The 24,451-nt window shown below is 42.7% G+C and overlaps 1 protein-coding gene across 2 annotated transcripts in view; it reads left to right on the forward strand.

Moving 5' to 3' along the window:
• The window catches only part of asb14a (ankyrin repeat and SOCS box containing 14a), a 30,498-nt gene extending 11,660 nt beyond the window's left edge, over positions 1–18,838 (forward strand). Inside the window, exons 6-10 of one of the 2 annotated variants that reach the window (XM_078209597.1) lie at positions 250–495; positions 3,939–4,110; positions 9,913–10,456; positions 15,056–15,209; positions 17,355–18,838. In XM_078209597.1, the coding sequence (XP_078065723.1) occupies positions 250–495; positions 3,939–4,110; positions 9,913–10,456; positions 15,056–15,209; positions 17,355–17,521 (1,283 nt within the window). In that variant the 3' untranslated portion in view covers positions 17,522–18,838. The remainder of the gene's footprint in view (positions 1–249; positions 496–3,938; positions 4,111–9,912; positions 10,457–15,055; positions 15,210–17,354) is intronic. The other variant, XM_078209598.1, reaches the window with a different exon arrangement.
• The last annotated feature ends 5,613 nt before the right edge of the window (positions 18,839–24,451 follow it).

A 24,451-nucleotide genomic window follows, 5' to 3' on the forward strand; every position in this document is an offset into this window, starting at 1 on the left:
ATATTGATATAAAAGATCCTATGACAATATTTGATGGGAAGCAGGGAGCTATGGCAATCCTGGTGTCCCTGCAAAACAGATTATATAAAGGATCTAAGACTTGATCAATCAAATAGAAGATTTCTGGTTACCAAGAGAAATTTTCTAAATTTATCAGAATCAATAACCAAAGTACTGTTAATCTTGTTTACAAGTTAGTTGAATTCTGAATGTCGCCAAGCCAATGAAACCCACCTTCTCCTTTCAAAGCTATAAGGAACGGAGCTCCTGATGTTACCTCGCTGCTGTTACGTTTTGGGGCAGCTGTGAATTTGGAATGCATTAATAAGAGGACAGCTCTGCACGAAGCTGCCAAATTGGGTAGGAAAGACTTCGTGGATCTACTGATACATGCTGGAGCCATCATAGACCCCAGAAGTGCCTTTGGACTCACTCCACTAGCTCTTGCTGCACAGAATGGATATACAGAAGTGGTGAAACTTTTACTCCAAAAAGGTAATGCATCGTTCATATAGTTTAGAACCTACGGATTAGGGAGCACATTGTTACATGGCTGAAGCAATGTCTGATCATTAAAACTCAAAGCAGAGTGATGCACCATCAATTGAAGCTCAACAGAATGATGCAAGGCCGCAGTATCTTGCTTGATCCTAGCTGAGATACAAACCTCGCTTTCAGTGCATCATCAATAACTAGAACATAGGAATTGCTAGATAAGAAAAGACCAAGGTCCATGCAACTAATCATCTATTGTCCTAACAGTGACATGGTACAAAATTAATGGAATAGTTGAATGATCATAAGAACATAAGAAATAGGAGCAGGAGTAGGCCATCTAGCCCCTCGAGCCTGCCCCGCCATTCAATAAGATCATGGCTGATCTGAAGTGGATCAGTTCCACTTATCCGCCTGATCCCCATAGCCCCTAATTCCCTTACTGATCAGGAATCCATCTATCCGTGATTTAAACATATTCAATGAGGTAGCCTCCACCACTTCAGTGGGCAGAGAATTCCAGAGATTCACCACCCTCTGAGAGAAGAAGTTCCTCCTCAACTCTGTCCTAAACTGACCCCCCTTTATTTTGAGGCTGTGCCCTCTAGTTCTAGCTTCCTTTCTAAGTGGAAAGAATCTCTCCACCTCTACCCTATCCAGCCCCTTCATTATCTTATAGGTCTCTATAAGATCTCTCCTCAGCCTTCTAAATTCCAAAGAGTACAAACGCAATCTGCTCAGTCTCTCCTCATAATCAACACCTCTCATCTCTGGTATCAACCTGGTGAACCTTCTCTGCACTCCCTCCAAGGCCAATATATCCTTCCGCAAATAAGGGGAACAATACTGCACACAGTATTCCAGCTGCGGCCTCACCAATGCCCTGTACAGATGCAGGAAGACATCTCTGCTTTTATATTCTAACCCCCCTGCGATATAGGCCAAATCATAGCAGCCAATCTTTACCAATTAATCTATATCAGAACCAGAACACAGGGAAAACTTGGTGTGGAGAGCTTTGGGAACGAAAAGTGCAGAGCTTCCTGTTCATCCCAAGCATGCTACCCTGCCCATGTGTCATGAAATTGCTGAATAACACAGCACAACAGGACCCATTGCGCCTGTGTCTTTGACGATCTATCCATATGTCCCATTCATTACTTTTTCCACTGCAATTTATTCTCCTTCAGGTATTTATTCAATTTATGGCTCAAATTACTCCTCAACCCTCTTCCAGAATGTTAATTGTATAGAGAAACCTATCTAAGTTACATTTGAATAAGTCAATTCTAATGGCTTCCATTTTCCTCAGGAACCGCTTCAATAGACTGACCACTCACTCACTGAAATCCTGGGTGGAATCTTGTGGAGATGACAGGGTCTCAGCTGCTGGCTAGAGAGTTGGCGAGACTTCCGCATCACCTCCTTTTGGGAAGGCCCACCGCATCTTGATGGGCCAAAGGGCCTCTTCTGTTCTGTATGATTCTACCTTGTGCCACTCAGGCATTTGACAAGCCAGCCAAGGCCTTCCCTGCGGACCCCAGAGGTGCAAGTCCTGCCCACCGAGAGCTGCTGGCCAATCAGAGGCTGGTAGCTTTCCGGTGCGTAGCAGTGCCACCAAGGAGGTGATGGTGGTTGCTGCTGCGGCTACACTCAGCCACAGCCTTGGATGGAAGAGGGATCCAGATATAGGCAGGTGATGGCAGGGTCATGTGGTGGGGTTCGCAGTGAGGCAGGTTGAGGGGGGTTTGGCAGTAAGGACAGGGAGTGGCTCTCATTAGTAATCCAGTAGTAAGAGGAGAACTTGGGCAGAACTCCTCACAATGTTGCTGTGGAATGAATTACCAGGGAGATTGTTGAAGCAGACAAGTAAAATTTGCTTTTAAAAAGAGGGGATTAATGGATGCGGCAAGAAAGCAGATTACCTGAGTTTAATCTATGAAAAGTCTCAGGCTGGTTGGTCTTAATTACCCGTTGACATTTGTTGTTTAAGAACACAGGAACAGGAGGAGTTTGTTTGGCCATTCAATTAGATCATTACTGATCTGTTCCTCAGTTCCATTTATTCATTTTCAATCCTTTTCCGTTGATATCCTTCCCTAATAAAAATCTGTTGAATTTTGCCTTAAAGTATTCAATATATTCTGCATCCACTGGGTGAGAGAATTTCACTTTCTCATTACCTTTGGTGTGAAAAGTACTTCCTGATTTCATTCCTGAATGGCCGAACGATTTTACCCTTTATCCTAGACCCCTCCCATCAGAGGAAATAGCTTCTCGGTACCTAGGCTATTGAATGACATGTCTCAATTAGGTCACTCCTCAATCTGCTAAATTAAAGAATGCGAGACAAGTTGATGCAACTTGTTCTCTAACTTTAATTCTTTAAGGCTAGTATAATTTTAGTGAATCTGTACAGACCCCCTTAAAGACTAGAACTGAACAGAGTGTTCCAGATGGGGTCTGACTAAGGCTGTGTGCAACTTCTTCACTGCTGAAATCCACTGCCCCTCACCCCTTTTAGAGAAAGAGCAACATTCTGTCCTTATTTAATTGTCCTTTGTACCTCTGCTCTAGCTTTTGTTGATTGTGTATCTGTAAATCCAAATCCCTTTTCTCCTTTACAGTCTCCAGTCTCCAGCTATCAAAAAATATTCCAATTGACATTCTTGAATCCAAAGCAGATTACATCACACGACCCCATGTTGAAATCCATCTGAAATGTTTTTTTCTATTAACTAATCTGTTTACATCCCTTTATATCTTCTTGCTCCCAGGATTGGGGGTGGCACAGTAATTAGCACTGCTGTCTCACGGCGCCAGGGACCCGGGTTCAATTCCGGCCTTTGGTCACTGTCTGGTTTGTGTGATGGACTGAGTTTTGTTCACAACCCTTTGCAGTTTCTTGTGGTCTTGGTCAGAGCAGGAGCTGTGATAAAACCAGAAAAAATGCTTTTTATGGTGCATCTATAGAAGTTGGTAAAAATAAGTTTTGGGGTTTGATAAGTTTAGAATTGGATATATTTTAATATGGGATTATGGGACAAATCACTGTTCAAAAATAGTTAGGGTGTTATTTTAAAATAAAGTGCCCATTGAGGTAATAAGGAAGCGCATCATGAAAGATGACTCTGTTCTCACACTGGAATATTCACCGGCAGATCTTATTTTTTTAAATGTTGTTTCTCCCTCCAATCTAGCTCTCATGTTTAGTGCTAAATTTTAGGAATTTATATGTTGCAAACTCTTGGTCTTTAGAAATTGGACTTGTTCAAACTCATTTCACATTATTCTGTAACAGCTGACAAGAGAGAGGACATTCATGATCTCACTCTGAGTTGAATTCAAACCAAGTCTAAGTATAAAAGAATGGGCACTATACCCCTGTCCCATCCAACTTCAGCCTACTACCTACCTTCCACTAACCTGTCTCTCTTTCACAGGAGCTGATGTCCTATCTCAGGCTTCTGATGGTGTGTCTGTGTTATTTGAGGCTGCTACAGTTGCAAACTCAGAATGCCTGGCACTCCTATTGGAATATGGGGCTGACGCCAATGTTCCCAAAAACTCTGGTCATCTGCCCATTCACAGGGCATCATACAGAGGGCACTATCAGTAAGTTTGAGGAAAGCATATTGGGCAGAGCACAGTTACAATGGTGGTTTTGTTTTTTTATGTTACGAATAAAAACCTCATGAGAAATTGCAATGCCTTTTTTTGGAAAATGTTTATGAATGTTAAAGTACTGTGACTGTAGGTCAGAGATTAACATTGGAGTCTGCCCCATGGCCCCCAATTCGACTGTCCACTTCCCGACCACCCATTCCCCTTGCCCACTCAGCACCCCTCCCACCCACATGCACATCCCATACCCACTCACCCATCCACTCAGCCGCCCCCACTCTCCCATCCACTCACTCACCAACCCACTAAATCCCTTAAGATCTTTAAAATATTACCTGAACATGGCAGCTGGTGTTGTAAAAGGGCCTGGCCTCTCCGCTGCCACATTGCCCTCCATGGATGGTGCAGCTGCAGCCGGGATAGGAAGATCTGGATGCAAGAATGGAAAAGGGTAGGGTTGTAATAACCCCACACTCAGCGGTGATCACCCCAGCATCACCACTGGCTGAAAAATCTGGCTCAGTGTTTTAGGTCAATGATCTTTTATCAGAACTCTACCTGTGGAGGGAGTCCCAGCTGTAAAATAAAAACAGAAGGTTCTGGAAATACACAGCAGGCCTGGCAGTATGTGTGCAGAGAGAAACAGCTTGGACATTTCAGGCCCAATATGAAAAAGAGTCAGCCTGGATTCCGCTCTGTTTCTCTCTCGTATAATATCAAAACAGAAAATATTGGGAAAACTCAGCAGGCCTGGCAGCATCTGTGGAGAGAGAAACAGAGTCAATGATTCGAGACTGTATGACTCTTCTTCAGAGTTAATGAGGGGGAGAAATGTGATGGATTGGATACTGTATAGGAGTGGGTAAAGCAAAATAGAAGGTGGTAGCGAGGAGGTTTAGCAACAAAGATGTGTAGGACACAAGACAGAGGAAGTGTGGTAGTGTGAAGAACATTGGAAAGCGCTGATAGTGGCTTAAAGTAAAGACAGCAGAATGTGCTAATGGGAAGGCGAAGGTCAGTGCTCAGTGAAAGCAAAACTTAAGAACAAGTGGCAGATGGCCCAGTTGGTTAAAAAAGAGAAAGGTCACAGTCAAAGTTGTTGAACTCAATGTTGAGTCCTGAGGGCTGCAATGTGCCCAGTTGGAAGATGAGATGCTGCTCCTCCAGTTTGCACTGGGCTTCACTGGATCATTGCAGCAGGTCAAGGATGGACCTGTAGGCATGAGAGCAAAATGTGGGCTGAGTTAAAATGGCAAGCGGCAGGAAGGTTGGAGCTATGCTTGTGAGCTGAGCACAAGTCATTGCCCAGTTTCCTTAGTGTAGAGGAGACCACATTGGAGTAGCGAATATAGTACACTAAATTGAATGTGGTGCACGTGACATGTTGCTTCACCTGAAAGAAGAGTTTGGGGCCTTAAACAGTGAGGGAGGAGATAAAGGGGCACACAGCGACACAGTGGCACAGTGGTTAGCACTGCTGTCTCACAGCGTCAGGGACCCAGGTTTGATTCCCGGTTTGGGTCACTGTCTGTGCAGAGTCTAGACATTCTCCCCGTGTCTCTGTGGGTTTCCTCCCACAGTCTGAAAGACGTGCTGGTTAGGTGCATTGATCATGCTAAATTCTCCTCCAGTGTACCCAAACAGGCACTGGAGTGTGGCGACTAGGGGATTTTCACAGCAACTTCATTTATGTTACTATAAGCCTACTTATGAGAAGAATAAATAAACATGGTGATGCATTTTGGTAGATTGAACCAGGGCAGGACTTACTCAGTTAATGGTAGGGCGTTGGGGAGAGTTACAGAACAAAGAGATCTAGGGGTACATGTTCATAGCTTCTTGAAAGTGGAGTCACAGATGGACAGAGTGGTGAAGAAGGCATTCGGCATGCTTGGTTTCATCGGTCAGAACATTGAATACAGGAGTTGGAATGTTTTGTTGATGTTGTACAAGACATTGGTAAGGCCACACTTGGAATACTGTGTACAATTCTGGTCACCCTATTATAGAAAGGATATTATTAAACTAGAAAGAGTGCAGAAAACATTTACTAGGATGTTACCGGGACTTGATGGATTGAGTTATAAGAAGAGGCTGGATAGACTGGGACTTTTTTCTCTGGAGCGTAGAAGGCTGAGGGGTGATCTTATAGAGGTCTGTAAAATAATGAGGGGCACAGATCAGCTAGATAGTCAATATCTTTTCCCAAAGGTAGGGAAATCTAAAACTAGAGGGCATAGGTTTAAGGTGAGAGGGGAGAGATACAAAAGTGTCCAGAGGGGCAATGTTTTCACACAGAGGATGGTGAGTGTCTGGATCAAGCTGCCAGAGGTAGTAGTAGAGGCGGGTATAATTTTGTCTTTTAAAAAGCATTTAGATAGTTACATGGGTACAATGGGTATAGAGGGATATGGGCCAAATGCGGGCAATTGGGATTAGTTTAGGGGTTTTTAAAAAAAAGGGCGGCATGGACAAGTTGGGCCGAAGGGCCTGTTTCCATGCTGTAAACCTCTATGACTCTAAACTTTAAAACTACACCTTTGGCATTTGCAAGGGAAGGTGTCGTGGGAAGGGGATGAGGAGTTGGGGGCGATGGAGAAGTGAACCAGGGTGTCACAGAGGGAGCAGTCCCTGCAAATTGCTGACAGTGGGATGAGGGGTTGATGTGTTTCATGGTGGTTCATTGCTGTTTCTCTTTCACAGATGCTGCCAGGCCTGTTGAGTATTTCCAGCACCTTCTGTTTTTAGTTTAGATTTCTGGCATCCGCAACATTTTCCTTTCATTTCATAGATGTTTTGTATCTTCATACTTTTTTTCCCCTTTGGGGAATAGTGGGGTAGTACTGGAAGAATCAACAGGATGATTTATCAGTCAGTTGAACCACATCATAGACATTCTTTCCATGGCTAAAACCCCCAGAGTGGCTTTTGAACCCTGAGTTTCTAGCTCAGAGACTGGGGCACGTCCTACTAGAAACCATAGAACCATAGAAAATTACAGCTCAGAAACAGGCCTTTTGGCCCTTCTTGTCTGTGCCGAACCATTTTATGCCTAGTCCCACTGACCTGCACTTGGACCATATCCCTCCACACCCCTCTCATCCATGAACCCGTCCAAGTTTTTCTTAAATGTTAAAAGTGACCCCGCATTTACCACTTTATCTGGCAGCTCATTCCACACTCCCACCACTCTCTGCGTGAAGAAGCCCCCCCTAATATTCCCTTTAAACTTTTCTCCTTTCACCCTTAACCCATGCCCTCTGGTTTTTTTCTCCCCTAGCCTCAGCGGAAAAAGCCTGCTTGCATTCACTCTATCTATACCCATCAAAATCTTATACACCTCTATCAAATCTCCCCTCAATCTTCTACGCTCCAGGGAATAAAGTCCCAACCTATTCAATCTCTCTCTGTAACTCAGCTTCTCAAGTCCCGGCAACATCCTTGTGAACCTTCTCTGCACTCTTTCAATCGTATTTACATCCTTCCTGTAACTAGGTGACCAAAACTGTACACAATACTCCAAATTCGGCCTCACCAATGCCTTATATAACCTTACCATAACACTCCAACTTTTATACTCGATACTCCGATTTATAAAGGCCAATGTACCAAAGGCACTCTTTACGACCCTATCCACCTGTGACGTCACTTTTAGGGAATTCTGTACCTGTATTCCCAGATCTCTCTGTTCAACTGCACTCTTCAGAGTCCTACCATTTACCCTGTACGTTCTACTTTGATTTGTCCTTCCAAAGTGCAATATCTCACACTTGTCTGCATTAAATTCCATTTGCCATTTTTCAGCCCATTTTTCTAGTTGGTCCAAATCCCTCTGCAAGCTTTGAAAACCTTCCTCACTGTCCACTGCACCTCCAATCTTTGTATCATCAGCAAACTTGCTGATCCAATTGACCACATTATCATCCAGATCATTGATATAGATGACAAACAACAATGGACCCAACACCGATCCCTGCGGCACACCACTAGTCACAGGCCTCCACTCAGAGAAGCAATCCTCCACAACCACTCTCTGGCTTCTTCCATTGAGCCAGTGTCTTATCCAATTTACTACCTCCCCATGTATACCTAGCGACTGAACCTTCCTAACTAACCTCCCATGAGGGACCTTGTCAAAGGCCTTGCTGAAATCCAGGTAGACAACATCCACCGCCTTCCCTTCATCCACTTTCCTGGTAATCTCCTCGAAAAACTCTAATAGATTGGTCAAACATGACCTACCACGCACAAAGCCATGTTGACTCTCCCTAATAAGTCCCTGTCTATCCAAATATTTGTAGATCCTATCCCGTATCACACCTTCCAATAACTTGCCCACCACCGACGTCAAACTTACTGGCCGATAATTTCCCGGATTTCTTTTGGAACCTTTTTTAAACAACGGAACAACATGAGCCACCCTCCAATCATCCGGCACCTCCCCCGTGAATACTGACATTTTAAATATGTCTGCCAGGGCCCCTGCAAGTTCAACACTAGCTTCCCTCAAGGTCCGTGGGAATACCCTGTCCAGTCCTGGGGATTTATCCACTCTGATTTGCCTCAAGACAGCGAGCACCTCCTCCCCTTTAATCTGTAAAGGTTCCATGGCCTCCCTACCAGTTTGCCCTATTTCCGTAGACTCCATGCCCGTTTCCTCAGTAAATACGGATGCAAAAAAACCATTTAGTATCTCCCCCATCTCTTTTGGTTCCATACACAGTGTACCACTCTGGTCTTCAAGAGGACCAATTTTATCCCTCACTATCCTTTTGCTCCTAACATACCTATAGAAGCTCTACTGAACCATAAGATCTCCACAGCTGGGAACTGGCAAAGCACCTTATCACCAGCCACTGCCAGAACTCCATTGAAAAAAAATGCAAAACATGTCACTTATCAGCACTGCTTCTAAATAAAAGAATAATTGTTAAATTGTTGGGAATATCAGTCTATGATCCCTTTTTAAATGGGAGATATTACTGAAATTACTGTCACACTTGCACATTCTGTGTAAATCTAGATCACAGAATCACAGAAGAGGCCCTTCAGCCTATCGAGTCTGCACTGATACATGAAAGGCACTGACCTGCCCACCTAATCCCACTTGCCAGCACTTGGCCCATAGCCTTGAATGTTATGGTGTGTCAAATACTCAAGCGGCAGGAGTTAGAAAACATATCCTCACAGTAGCTTGGTGACACTGGATAATGCCAGGTGTAAGCATCCATGAGATATAAGAAACTAATAATGATATCATACCAACTTTTGCATTTCAGCAGAGTTTCCTGTATCCCTGTTTACATTCTCCATCAGCTGATGGCTAGAAATGGAATTGGCAAATTCTACAGTAGCTTGCAAAACCCGTGACGAATTCAGTCTCCACCACCTCCCTAGCAAGATAAGTCAAATCATATCTAACTATAGCTGACAGTGAGGGGGCAGTGCATGTGCTGTCAGCTGTAGTTTGGGAACACTAGCAGCCCGAAATTGGCAGACTTGTGTAAACAAATCAGAATAAGGGAACTTCCGTTCAGCTTTAGTGCTCAGTTTAACATGAAATAAAAGCCCGAATTGCTGGAAAATACAATTTGTTGCTCAACATTTGTGTTAAAAAATGAAGAGCTCAATGCTTAAATTGGAAACCCTTTGTCCTGAAATATTTTCACCTTTCTCCTTTTTTTAGTGTCAGTGGATCCAGTGTATCTCTGAAATGTTAGGTGTTATTTCTGATTTCTATGATTTGCAGCTTTTTTCAATTACTGAAACGTTTTCTTGCCTGGTTTACCGTAGATCGGTGAAGCTGTTGGTTCCAGCGACGGATTACTCTGCTATTAAGGAGAGTGGGATTAGCCCAGTGCATTCTGCAGCAGCAGGAGGGCAGCAAGAATGCCTCAGGTTGCTTCTGCAGCTCCGCTTTGATGTCAATTTCATGCTCAGTCAAAGGCTCCGCAGAGGTTATGATGATCACAGGAAATCTGCTCTCTATTTTGCCGTGTCAAACAATGATGTCTGCTCGGCTCGGCTCCTCCTGGAGGCTGGGGCGTTACCAAACCAAGATCCCATCAATTGTCTGCAGCTATCTCTGAGACTGGGCAACTATGAACTCATGAACTTGCTTCTTCGCCACGGAGCCAATGTAAATTACTATTGCAGAGTGAACACAACTCACTTCCCATCTGCTCTGCAGTATGCATTAAATGATGAAGTTATGTTGAGGATGTTGTTCAGTTACGGCTACGACATCCATCGCTGTTTTGATTGTCCACATGAAAACAAAATTCATCCCACGTTTTCTTCTGAAGGATGGACACCATCAGTTATTAAAGACAACATGGTAGGTACTGGATTATTCTGCATATTTCAATGTCAAGAGTAATTGGGTACTTGACAATGGCTTTGTGACAGATCCCTGCTCTGCCATGACTGACAGGTGTTCTATGGTGTCCTGAGTTTCCTTGGTGTGTAAACCTAGAGTAAAACTCAAGGTCATGTTCTTTCCATCTCTTCAACTGTTTATTGCAGTCAGTGATTATCTTCCCTGCCTTTGTTTTAGTTGAGCTGTTTTATTTGCTGAGGAACCTGTTGCCTTTTGATCCCTTCATGCATGTCCCTAGCATTACTTATCTCGAAAGATATCTGTACATTCTGGCAATGTTGTAACCAGCAATACTGATGCACTGCCTAGCAATCTGTTGGATTTTACTTCAAGCAGCTCTTAGTATAGAGACTTCTCACTCAGATCTCTCTTCTAATTACTGAGAGTGGACTGCTTAGTGGAGCATCACAGTGGTTAGCACTGCTGCCTCACAGCGCCAGGGACCCGGGTTTGATTCCCGGCTTGGGTCACTGTCTGTGCAGAGTCTGCACGTTCTACCTGTGTTTCCTCTGGGTGCTCCGTTTCCTCCCATAGTCTGAAAGATGTGCTGGTTAGGTGCAATGGGCATGATAAATTCTCCCTCAGCATACCCGAACAGGTGCCGGAGTGTGGCGACTGGGGGATTTTCACAGTAACTGTATTGTAGTGTTAATGTAAGCCTACTTGTGACTAATAAATAAACTTTTAATAAACTTCTTTCAATAACAAGTTCCAACACCATGATGTTAGCCTTGAACCAGTCAGCATTTTTAAAGCTCTTGATTCCCCGATGTTGAGCGTGCAGTATTGCAGATGGTGTCTGGAAGTATGTTCCATTTTGCTTCTGCATTCCTGTGTGGGCATGCTGGAGAGTGCCAGCTCAGTTGAGTTGTGGGACTGTTGGTTTTTATCTGGGTAGGCAGTGTGGCTGACATTGATATTTCTGCTTTGAATGGAAATATTTCAAGGGTTGCATCCTAACCTTGGCACATACCAGGGAGTGATCTGTATCACAGTCAGCATTGTGGTTGTTAAATGTGTTGAGAATGTTTCTAATGATGATCGGATCCTCCTGGTGCCAGTGTCTTGAACCTGGATGTCTCTAGGACACCTTGTGGCATGGTTTGTTCTGAAAGAAGCTGTTAGTTACACAAAGCTCATGATAGCAGCAAGGCTCAAGCCATCTCAGTCCATTCTCATTTATCTTTCCCAGGTCATAAAGAAGAGCCCATGCCTAATCCTAGAATTCCCACAGTGCAGAAAGAGGCCATTCAGCCCATCAAGTCCACATCGACTCTCTGAAAGAGTGTCTTACCCAGACCCAACCCCCTGCCCTATCCACACAACCCCATGTTTACCATGGCTAATCCATCTAACCTACACATCTTTGGACACAGGGGCAATTTCCAATGGCCAATCCACCTCATTTGTACATCTTTGGACTGTGGGAGGAGCACCCATAGGAAACCAATGCAGACACAGGGACAACGTACAAACTCCACACAGTCACACAAGGCTGGAATCGAACCCGGGTCCCTGATGCTGTGAGGCAGCAGTGCTAACCAGTGTCACCTTGCCTTTTGGTCAATGCTCACTCTTACATGTAAATCATCCAGTAGGTAAAGATGTTCTGACTGATTAATTCTGCTAATAGAAGTGTCAGGCTCCTTTTAGAACTTGTCTCTTTCCTCTGATCTCTTCCCCTACCAGATAAACATAAAGGGAGCGATTTTACCTTCTAAGTGCTGGGCGGACTTGAAATTGGGAGAGTTTCAGATCCGTCTTTTGGGCATGTTTTCAGGCCCCCCTATATACATTCTGTCTGCAAAATTCTGAGCAAGCCTGTTGCTCGCTGCAGAAGCCTGTGGGCGGGGCTTAACACTTCCAAAAGCCTGCAGAGGGAGATAGTGCGCACATGCAGGCCTCTGATGCTGCACATGCGCATTAGCAGTAGCAGGAGTCTGACAGAAAAGAGAGGGCTGGCAGACCCTTCCTAGTGCAGGCTGCCTGAAGTAGCTCCCCCCCTGCAATCACTGGGGCCCACAGCCCGACATATGGGCCCTGCCGACCCCCCTGCCACCCAGACCGATCACGGACACCCCCTTCCCCACTGATCACGGACCCGCTGTCTTGCCCCACCGATCGCAGCCCCGCCGCCCCCCCCCCCCCCACCCCCCACCCCACCGATTGCTGCAGAGTGGCAGTGGGCCCCCTCCCAATTAGCCCCTCCCCATTAGCTCTGCCCCCACTGCACCACCCCCACTAACCCCACCTCCACTGGCCCCAGCCCTACTAGCCCCGCCTCCTGGCACTGCCCAGGTGTCAGGGTGGCACTGCCCAAGGGGCACCCCTCCGTTCCCCTCGGCCTCTCCGGGGGGGGGGGGGCCTCATGGCCTCCATTTCCACCGGCGAGGCTATTCACGTGGAGCATGTCGATTCCTTGCCGGCATGAACCTTTCCTGGCGAGGGCATAAAGGGGGGGCGAGACCAGACGACTGAGTGCCGGGCTCACTAAGTAGATGTAAAACAGCATTAAAATAAATGTAAATACATTAACCTGCCTCTCGCTCATTTCCAACGAGAGGTTGGAAATCTGGCGCTCGTAAAATGGTGACAGTCATGCAAACTAATTCCAATTGCGCTAAGCGCTTTACGCCCACTTTACCACGTCACCCCTGAAAACAAGCACAACGTGAGGTAAAATCACCCCCATAATGTTTTTCTTTCAGTGCTCTGCTCTCGGTGAACCTGGTCTCACGTAGGGAAAGAATGTCAATGTTCAGCCTCTCAAATTCCATCTTGATCACAGCTGAATTGTGAGCATAATTAATCAACTGCAAATTTCCATGCAGGTGATCCAGATATTCCAATTTACCGATTGAAGAACTGTTATCTTCTTTCTTTCTGTTTATTTGTGTGATGGATTCTGCCCACATGTTGAACAGACATTCTAGGCTCTAAGCACCCATTGAAGCAAATGGCCAGCACCTTACTAGTTGAGAGCTGTCCCACTTGAACTGGGCGGTGGCTGACCAGTGGGATACAATGTTTCTTCCCACCCTTGGCTGCAGTCTAGTTTTCTGCACCAGTTGAGTGTATCACTTGTAGCTGCTGTCTCCTGTGTTAACACTCTGCAGTTAAACTGGAATGTCCTCTCCAGGGTGTAGCCTCGGCAAAAATTATGGACTGGGCTGACAAATGTCAGGATCTTCCTCTCGATTTCCCCAGTTAAGTCCAAAGTCCAAGGGTCTTAGCTATGAGGAGAGATTGGGTAGACTGGGGTTGTTCTCCTTGGAAAGACGGAGAATGAGGGGAGATCTAATAGAGGTGTACAAGATTATGAAGGGTATAGATAGGGTGAACAGTGGGAAGCTTTTTCCCACGTCGGAGGTGACGATCACGAGGGGTCACGGGCTCAAGCTGAGAGGGGCGAAGTATAACTCAGATATCAGAGGGACGTTTTTTACACAGAGGGTGGTGGGGGCCTGGAATGCGCTGCCAAGTAGGGTGGTGGAGGCAGGCACGCTGACATCGTTTAAGACTTACCTGGATAGTCACATGAGCAGCCTGGGAATGGAGGGATACAAACGATTGGTCTAGTTGGACCAAGGAGCGGCACAGGCTTGGAGGGCCGAAGGGCCTGTTTCCTGTGCTGTACTGTTCTTTGTTTTTTGTATGCCAAGAATTGCAATTGGCATCAGATTTGGTGCAGGAGTTGCTGGAAAAATGACAGGTTTGGACATCCATGTGCCTTTGGGTTCCATTCCAGAGTTTTTGTCAGTGTTTCAACTCTTCTGAGGTATCCACAAGTCAATGGAGCTATTTGGCTGGCAGCTTGGTTCATGAGTGCCAGGCGTGTCCACATGCCAGTGAGCTTGCCCACTTCATGTCCGAGGGCCAAACCTCCTCCGAAGCTTTAGCCTGAGGCCACGAGGACTTTTATCTTACATCCTTACCTATCTTCCAGAAGCTCAGATTTTTAATCCAGATACTTTGTGCACCTATAACCATGAAGTAAGCGCACACAGATTCTGGGTTAATTTAGTTGATCTCAGTCAAAAAGGCAAGCGAGTTCCATGGCTTTGGACAAGGGAGGGGAAGATATTTCAGTAATTACACTTCTGCTCGTCTTAAAGTAACTTCTGGAGGCAGGATCCAGCTTCCTCTGCATAACTGACCAGCCGCTTGCTGTTTCCCATTCAGTCTCTTTATCTGATGAGTCAGCACTGCTCAGTACTGAAACTATGCCAAAAGTGGAAAGGTTTCACTCTTCAGCCCTGAAGTATTTTAACCCAAAATACAGAAAATTCACCAAAATGATAATGAATTTAAAAAGGTGGGCAGCTGAGGTATAAATTCCAGAACACAAATTTCTGGAGCTTCAAGAACAAATGAAATAGTTTAGTTCACTAATTTGAATATTCCAACAGCCGTGCCTTCATTCGAGCTAAATCTTTACTGTATTGGAATATTATTGAATTTAGTCAGCCATGGCCAATGTTTCTTTGTAGTAATTTGAAAAGAAAACAATGATATGAAATTAATACAAATATTTAATCTTTTGAATTTTTATTACAGTTTTGTGAAGTAATTACATTAAACTGGTTAAAGCATCTATCTGGGAAAGTGGTCCGTGTGATGTTGGATTATGTGGCTCACGTTCATTTCTGCTCTAAACTGAAAGCTACACTTGAACAACAAACTGAATGGCCAGAAATCAGGCACATCATGAGTAAGTTCCTGATCATTTGGTCTCAGTGTCTTTGATAATCATATAGCAGTAATGAATATTAGATCCACTTAATGGCATTACCAGGGCACATTTAGGGTATATTTGTGCTGTAAATGTAGTGCCATGTAAAAAAAGTTGCAAAATGCCAAAATTGCAGTATAAATTCAGAGTCGAGCCCAACTCCTCAGAGAAGCAGTATAAGATTACTTGGGTTTGATACTGTGCAGAGTATAACTCCACTGTGATGTGAAACCTGTTTTAACATGTTTCTTGGAGCCCCTTAGGAATGTTTAAATCTCCCTAGAATTAATTTAGAATACAGACCTTTGTACCCAAGTTCACTTGTTACAATCTCAGTGGGGACTAGGAACCTTTAAAAATAAATTCAAACTCTCAGTCACTAACTGAAAATTAACACCAGAAAAAACTTTTAACTGTAACAACACTATTTCGGAAACACTTACACTTTAAACCCAAACATCTCTGAGGATTACTTCACCTGGGATCAAATCAAGGTGTGCTTTAGTTCTCAGGAAGTCACTTTGATTCTCCTCAGAGTTCCCACTATTCTTTGAAATGAGAGATTTATTGGAGTCTTTTCACCAGCACCCAGCTAGGTGACCCTGCAATGGCTAGAGTATTGTATGCTGGTGGATTTGTAAAAGTTGGCGGAAAACACTAGGATCCATGGGGAGTCTTCTTCTGCATCCTCCATATGTTCTGTCTATTGCCTAACAGCATAGCCATAAACAACATGTCAAGGGCACATTCCTGACGTCTTGACAAGTAGACCAATATAATCTGGGCCATAAGAGAAACAAACACCAAATGGCTACCAAACATATGCTCACCTATCTTTTCCCCCCACCCTGCCAGCATCAACTGTTATATTACAACAAATAACTTTCCTGATAAAATCCAAAAGATACCATAACTGTCCCTTTTCAAAAATCAAAAATTCAATAATCTACACATCTCTTTAACCTGTGCTTAATGCTCCCTCCACTCACATTGTCTGTATCTTTAAGACCTGGTTGGCTGTAGAGATTCGCATTCTAATCAGTATTCTGTAACTTGATTTTGTGTCTCTGTATGCCCTGTTTGAGAGCAGATATCCACTCCATCTGACGAAGGGGCAGCGCTCCAAAAGCTAATGGCATTTGCTACCAAATAAACCTGTTGGACTTTAACCTGTTGTTAAAACTCTTACTGCCTTTTCAAAAGTACAGTAGAGGTGCTTCACCACAAATTCACGAAGTCAGCTCACCACCACCTTCTCAAGAGCAATTAGGGATGGGTAAGAAATGCTGGCCAAAAGCAATACCCATATCCTGTGAATGAATTTTAATAAAGGCCAACCTGAACAAAGCTACCAACCATCTCCATGGCAGATGCTGGCCCAATATGGATAGAGTGGGATGAAAATCTCCTTCTGTAAGAAACCCCTTTCTCATCATCCAGCCTGATAAGAGATTCCCCAGCTGCGTTGCCAGGCCATCTCTGATGCAAACAACTGTTTTAGATGTAGAAAAAGTATAAATGACTACACCTGCAGACTCAAGAGCCCTCTTTGGAGCAATGGTGCAGTTGAAGACATTGCCTATTTTTGAATGGCTGTTGAATACACATTGTCTATGAAGAGAATCTTCTAACATCCACAACACTGCATCTACTGATTGGCTAATGTGTAGGATGCCAGTCTAAGCTCTCTTGACATGGATTAGTTTCTTCGCAATCTTAATAGAGAACCAAAGCTTTTTGTTATTAAAAAGTCAGAATTTGAACAATTGCCAAATGTGAAACCAACGCAGAGCTATCTGGATAGATTAATGCTTTTTGCTTCCACAGTACTCAAAGATGAGGTGCCCCTCTTAATTGGTACACATCATAAAGGCACCCATGTGAACAACTTGGAGTGTTGAAGAAATCTGCTCAAATTTGTATCTTTCTGCTTTGGATGTTGGAAATCTAGTAAATGCTAAATTCTGCTACATTTTGAAACATCTTGCCTTTTGATACATATAATTTAATGAAACGTTGTCACTATTTATAGAAATTGATGTGAAGTAATACTCTTTAAAAAATCTTTTAATTCATAATCTCCAAGTCAGTTCACATTTATGATTATTCCCTTTTTAATTCCAGAAAACCCATGTTCCTTGAAGCATCTGTGCAGGCTGAAAATCCGAAAATGCATGGGGCGGATGAGGTTAAGGTGTCCAGTATTTATGACCTTCCTGTCATTGCCCAAGCGCCTTAAGGAATATATTCGCTTTAGAGAATATGACCTTTATAATGGACAAGAAAGCTGATTAAAATGTAAAAATGGGTTATCATTTGTAAGATAACTTCATAGATCTGGATAGATTCATAGATCTGTGCTGTGCAATATTTAGTAATGTGGTAAATATTATTTCACTTAATCAATCCATAAATGAAGATACATAATGAAATATATATCTACATAATGGTAATGACATCATTATCTTTGAGTAGGACTTAAAATTAAAAGAAATGAAATGTCTTGTTCCAATGTGCTGTCATCGTCACTGGCTTACTTTACTGAGAAACGCAAACATAAGAACTAGGAGCAGGAGTAGGCTATCTGGCCCCTCGATCCTGCTCCACCATTCAATAAGATCATGGCTGATCTTTTCATGGACTCTGCTCCACTTACCCACCCGCTCACCACAACCCTTAATTCCTTTACTGTTCAAAAATTGATCTATCCTTGCCTTAGAAACATTCAATGAGGTAGCCTCAACTGCTTCACTGGGCAGGGAATTCCACAGATTCACAATCCTTTGTGTGAAGAAGTTCCCCCTCAACTCAGTCCTAAATCTACTCCCCCTTATTTTGAGACCATGCCCCCTAGTTCTGGTTTCACTTGCCAGTGGAAACAACTTCCCTGCTTCTATCTTATCTATTCCCTTCATAATCTTGTATGTTTCTATAAGATCTCCCCTCATCTTTCTGTATTCCAATGAGTACAGTCCCAGTGTACTCAGTCTCTCCTCATAAGCCAACTAGAATGAAAACAGTGAGGAGGAAGAATGAAAATAAATTGAGGCGCATTATCAGATTGTTTGAGCCAACTGTCATTGAAAGTTCACTGAAGGACTTGCTTACTCAGCTTGTTAAGACAGGTGTACTTTTGGTTACATCACTGTGTAAAATCTTGAAACAAATACTTAGGCAGAGCGGTTTTCAAATAATTGTTTAATATCAACAAACAAATTAAACAAACAGCTCTTTCGAGTATTTAACGTTGCTTTTAGGGTTTATTATTCATTGAACAGTGACATGTGTATGTACATATATTTTCATGTTTTAAGTAGAAGTACAATACCATTAATCAAAATATATTGGTACAGGAGTATAATAGTTTGAATAGCTTTAAACAAATTAAGTGTATCTTTAGTAATAAAAATATTGTAAATAATACACCAAAAGCCTGTTAGACACAGTATCTTTGTGATATCAATGGTCGACCTCTTTGATTTAAGAATAAGATTTAATTAGTTGCATCTTCAATTCAGTACAACTCAGCGATGTCTCAGAGCAGAAAACAGGAATTCGATTTGTGTTTCTTTCTACCAAGTGAATAAACACCTAACATTTTTTCCCTTTCCCCTTTGACCAAGTTACTAAAGAATCTATTCACAATGCTCAAACTGTGGTAGGCTATCAATTACTCAATTATCATCCACTGTGTCCCTATATAGATTTTAAAACTCTAGTTTGCAAACTGATTTCAGATCTTTGCTATTTTCAGCTAACCGCAGCTCCAAGTGCAATGTTTCTGTGCTGTATATCCTTTGTATACATAACCACTGCATTTGATATAATTAAATAGCAGCAGACACACACACGTGGAGGAAATTTCAGTTAAACAAAAGATGATATCAAACACAGGTTGAAAGAAAGATGTTTAAATATGTAACCATGTAGTTACTATTTTTAAAAAACCTGTATAGTTGGCTTATTCTTTCCAGACCTGAGCTGTAAAGAACAACTTTACCGAATATTCACACTACAATTTTACACCAACACTAGTTGGATGGTATTAGATTTGGAGTATAAATAGGGTGTCATGGCCTGAGTATGAAGTGGATTTAGATCACGTCATCCATGGCCCCTCACTCAATTCAAACTGCCTTTACACTACAACTGCATTTTCTGCTATACAGCAACACTTCAGTTAAGAGTGTGAATACTGCATTAAATGTTAACTAAATGCATGGATAATTTTGAAAGGTAGTTCATGCGACTATTTTAGCTAATTGACAGTAAAAATGTTTTTCAAGTTCCTTTTGCCATCCAAACAGCAGTTCCTAGTTAAATTAGCATCAGTATTAGTTTTGGGTTAAGTGAATTAGATAGTCCAGTAGGAAATTGGGCAATTTTTGGGAGCAGTTGCTGACCCTGCATATGTTGGCTCCACTGTGACATGTACTTGTTAGAACATAGGGATAAATAGAAAATATTATAACAACCCTGAAAGATTAAAACATTTGAAAAGCAATTGCTTATCTGCCCACTGCTTCAATGATCATTTTTCCAGCCCATAAATTTTAGTTTTATTCAGGGGAAAAAGCATGCTTAAAAAAGATAAAAGGTGGGGCTGGGATTATGGAAAGCACATTCAACTTCTGGGAACATCAGCAAATATTGAAAATTCCACATCATGATATCACACTCAGCTTCTTTTGCTGGCAAAGGGATACGAATAAGGAACTGATACATGGAGTATGAAAAAGTATATGGAGGCAGAGTGAAAGTATGATTCAGAAGTAGTGTCTCGTTATTAAAAATATCACTATATTGCATTTTTGTATTTGTATGACTGCAACTTTCCATTGCAAGGTCATTTTTGCCCTTTTCCTGAAGCTTTGCTTTCACTGTATAAATTTTGTGTTTGCTGCTGATTTGAATCCAAACAACAACCAGCAATGATATAGTGAGAGACACTTCACAAAGTGTTATCAAAATATGACACCAAATAATTGAAGGAGATAGGATAAGTTGAGACTAAAAGGCTGGTTGAAACGATGTTTAAAAAGTGAATTCCAGAACAAAGAACAAAGAAAATTACAGCACAGGAACAGGTCCTTCGGCCCTCCAAGCCTGCACCGACCATGCTGCCCGACTTACCTTCAGTTGCCTCGGCCAGAAGTTAAGGTGGAGCAGTATCAAAATTGGGGATGTGCATAAGACCAAAGTTAGAGGAGCAGAGAACCTTTAGGACTGAGTTTACAAAGAATGAAAATGAGGCTATGAAGGATTTTGAAAACAAGGATTAGAATTTTAAAATCAAATTGTTGCCAGACTGGGAGCTAATTGCAACAAGTTGCTATTGTTGTATATGAAACATCCCAAGGTACATGACAAGAATTCTAAAGCAAATTTGACACCGAGTCACATCAAGAGGTAGTAAGTTAGATGGTTGTGGTTATTGGAGGCCAATCATTTCAGCCCCAGACATCACGGCAGGAGTTCCTCAGGGTAGTGTCCTGAATCCAATCATCTTCAGCTGCTTCAATGCCTTCCCTCCATCATAAGGTTTGCTGATGATTGCACAGTGTTGAGTATCATTGCGACTCCTCAGATATGGAAGGAGTCCATGCCCGCATACACCAAGACCTGGACAACATTCCGGCTTGAGCTGATAAGTGGTAAGCATTGCAATTGTGACAGAACAGAACCAAACTCTTTTTACAAAAAAAAATCCTTATTCTATTTATTTTTAAACTGGACTTTTCAGCTGAACATAGACAATTAAGATGGCTGACTGCCTCGAAGTCTCCTGAACAAAAAGAAAATCACTCGAGTTTCAGGAATGTCACATCTTGTTATGTCCAAGAAACTTTTACCAAACTGCTTGGGACTACAGAGCCCAACTTCAAAGGGAGCTACACGAAGGCTGTTTGACAAACCACGTTTGCTAGTGGAGTCTGAGTCTACAGCTATAATGACTTCCCAAACTTCACAAACATTTGACTTGAACAAATAGCACCTCTTTCAGCCCATAATGGCTCAGACATGAAAACAGAGTTAACATTTGTCTTTCTAAACTGCTGAGCTTTTCCAACATTTTCTGTTGTTACTTCAGATTTCCAGCTTCGACAGTATTTGGCTTTTATGCTTATGGCTGACATACTATCAACCTTGAACACAAAGCCATTTTCCAAACACTGGCTAAACATCTTTTGTTGGAGACATTGTGGCAATGTAAGGTCAAATAACCCAAGACTCTTGTTCAAAAGGTCAATATTGCCTTCCTGAACTGCAAGCTCCAGTTTAATATCTGACAGCAGGCCACACCAAGGCAAGCCCTCGCCAGGCTGGACAAGTGGTCTCCATCTAACCTGAGTCTGATGGAAGTTTTGTACCATCACCTACAAAACTGTCTTGGGCCATCAACACCACTGGAAAAATGAATTTTAGAACACTGCTTTTCAGCACACTAAACTCTAAAATAATTCCTCACTGGACTTTGATTTTGGACTCTGGAACTCACATGAACCAATACTTGTTTTCTGTGTGGTCACTGCACTGAAGCTTCATTTCTCTACCTGTCCCTTTACTGTACAAGTGCAGAAGGGGATATTTCTGAGTTTTTGAATCTGTACAATAAACTAACCTTTTAAATTAATGCTACCTCATTTTTATTGTGGAGTTATTAGTGGAAATCGGATCACAAAATCTGAGGGGCTGGAAATATATCACCGCTTATTCAAAATGGATTATGTTTACAAATAGGTGTTTACAAATATGCTGTTTGAACTGAACCCCCCCTCCCCCTTTGTCTGTAATATGATTGAGATTTATCAGATTGTAGAAACTGTATCTTTAAATTTAGGGTAAATGAAAGGTTTGTCTGCAGTCTGACAGTAAGCCTGGGTGGCTTGACTGTTAGCAATCAAAATAGGTTTTAGATTGTTTTACTGGGAAGAAGGTGCACGGTATTGACACTTGGAGACAATGGCAGTGGTCTGAGTTTACCATGAGTGGACCCAGAGCCTTCCAAAGTCCTAGAAATGCATTGTAGGTTGCATTGTGGGGTAGTAAACAGTTGTTCTGCAAATTTATCCATTTACTTCCAGGAGGAAAGGGAGTTGAGGTTAAGGATAGCTGATTAGCATTTCTACCTGAATGTGGGCAAGAGGACAGAGGAAGCCATTCTGATATCAGGTTACAGGTTCCCCTACAAACTAATGCATAGCACAGGCGGCAGCAATTCTATGTGGTTAACACAGTCTGTTTGACTTTGTGAGCTACCACAGCTAGATGGGGAAGAGAGCGAGAGAGAGAGAGACGATGTCTCTAGTTGAACAGAAACATGCTACAGCCTTCTAAAAATTCCAGGAGATTTGTTCTGGCATGGTCAAGGGAGAAGAAACACTTGAACAAGCGAGCGTTGGATTTAAAAAAGTGGCTGGTGATGGTCACTCAAAGTTAGTCAGCAAAGTAGGGACGTGGAAACCCATTGGAAGCTGAAGTAACTGTGGGCTAAAAGGGCTGCATTTCAGTGGAGAGAACAAAGGGGATAAGCATATAAAGGGAATTTCACTTTCTGTAGTTAAAATAGTTGTCACCAAAAATAAATTAGTGTATAGTCAATACTGTTATAGTCATTTGTTACAGTAAAGGTTTTAAAATGTGAAACCTTGTCAGGTAATTCTTTCAGAAATTCTAATCCCTTTTTTTTAAAGTAGTGAGAAGTCTCAACAGAGATCATGACAGAAGTTTGTGGTACACAGGAGATGGGTAATGATCCTCCCCAACAAAAGAAAATCCAACCGTCTTCCATGGACATTCAACAGCATTACCATTGCTGAATCCACCTCCCATCAACATTCTGGGTACACCATTGTCCAGAACCTGAATTGAACTAGCCATATAAATACTGTGGCTACAGAGCAGTATGGAGGCTGGGAATTCTGCAACAAGTAATTCATCTCCTGACTCCCCAAAGCCTGTCCACCATCTACAAGGCAAGTCAGGAGTCTGATGGAATATTCCCCACTTACCTGGATGGGCATAGCTCCAAAAACATTCAAGAAACTCGAAACCATTCAGGACAAAGCAGCTTTCAACACCTTACCTACCAACATCAAAATCTAATGCCTCCCCCGATGCAGTTTTGCAATGTACACCATCTACAAAATGCAGAGGCAACTCACCAAGCCTCCTTTGAAAGCACCTTCAGAAACAGCAACCATCTAGAACGGCAAGGTCAGCAGGCGAATGGGAACATCAGTACCTGCATATTCCTCTCAAAGCCACATACCATTCTAACGTGGAGCTCTCACCATTCCTTCATTATCGCTGGGTCCGAAACCTGGAACTCCCTAACAGCATTGTGGATGAACCTTCACATGGACTGTAGCAGTTCAAGGCAGCAGGTCACCAGTATAATCTCAAGGGCAATTAGGAATGGGCATCAAATGCTGACCTTGTCAGAAACACTCACATCTCATACAAGAATAAAAATAATACCGCAAATAACCTAAAGCTTGGTCAAATAGTTAAGTTTTAGGGAGCTTCTTCAAAGGAGGAACAAGAAGTAGAGTGCCAGAAAAGCTTTGTGCGGGAGGAGCGGAAGACATGGCTACCAATGTCAAGCAATTAAAATAGGCCAATTGCTTGAGATGCCAGAATTAGAGGAGATGGGTAGTGTGATTGAGGAAATTAGAGATAGGGAGGGGCAAAGCCACCTAGGCTATTTGAAAACAAAGACGAGAATTTTAAAGCTGAGGCAATACTTAACCGAGAGATTAAAGCAAATTACTATGGATGCTGGATCTGAAACAAAAACAGAAAATGCTTGAAAATCTCAGCAGACCAACGTTTCGCGTCTGGATGACCTTTTGTCAGAGCTGACGATAATAGAAAATAGCATGAGAATTATATTTTTAGGGAGGGGTGTGCAGGAATTGACAAAAGTGTCATAGACAAAGAGGCAAAAGGAATGTCAATGGTGGTGATCATGGCTTTGAAGGCTGCTATTAGCGGCCATTAAGAGATCAGAATGTATAAGTGGCAGAACAAAGGTAAGCAGAGTGTCAAAGGGCAACCTGAGACAAGTAACAGATGGCCCTAGTGGGGCGGGGGGGGGGAAAATAGATGGAAAGTGACAAAGTAGAAAAATGAAACAATGGAAAAAATGAAAATAATAAACAAACAAGATAAAACAAAATAAATGGAAATGGGGAGAAAGTGGAGAAGAGAGTTCATAC

This window comes from Mustelus asterias, chromosome 3 (genome assembly GCF_964213995.1).
Source record: "Mustelus asterias chromosome 3, sMusAst1.hap1.1, whole genome shotgun sequence".
Taxonomy (NCBI): Eukaryota; Metazoa; Chordata; class Chondrichthyes; order Carcharhiniformes; family Triakidae; genus Mustelus; species Mustelus asterias.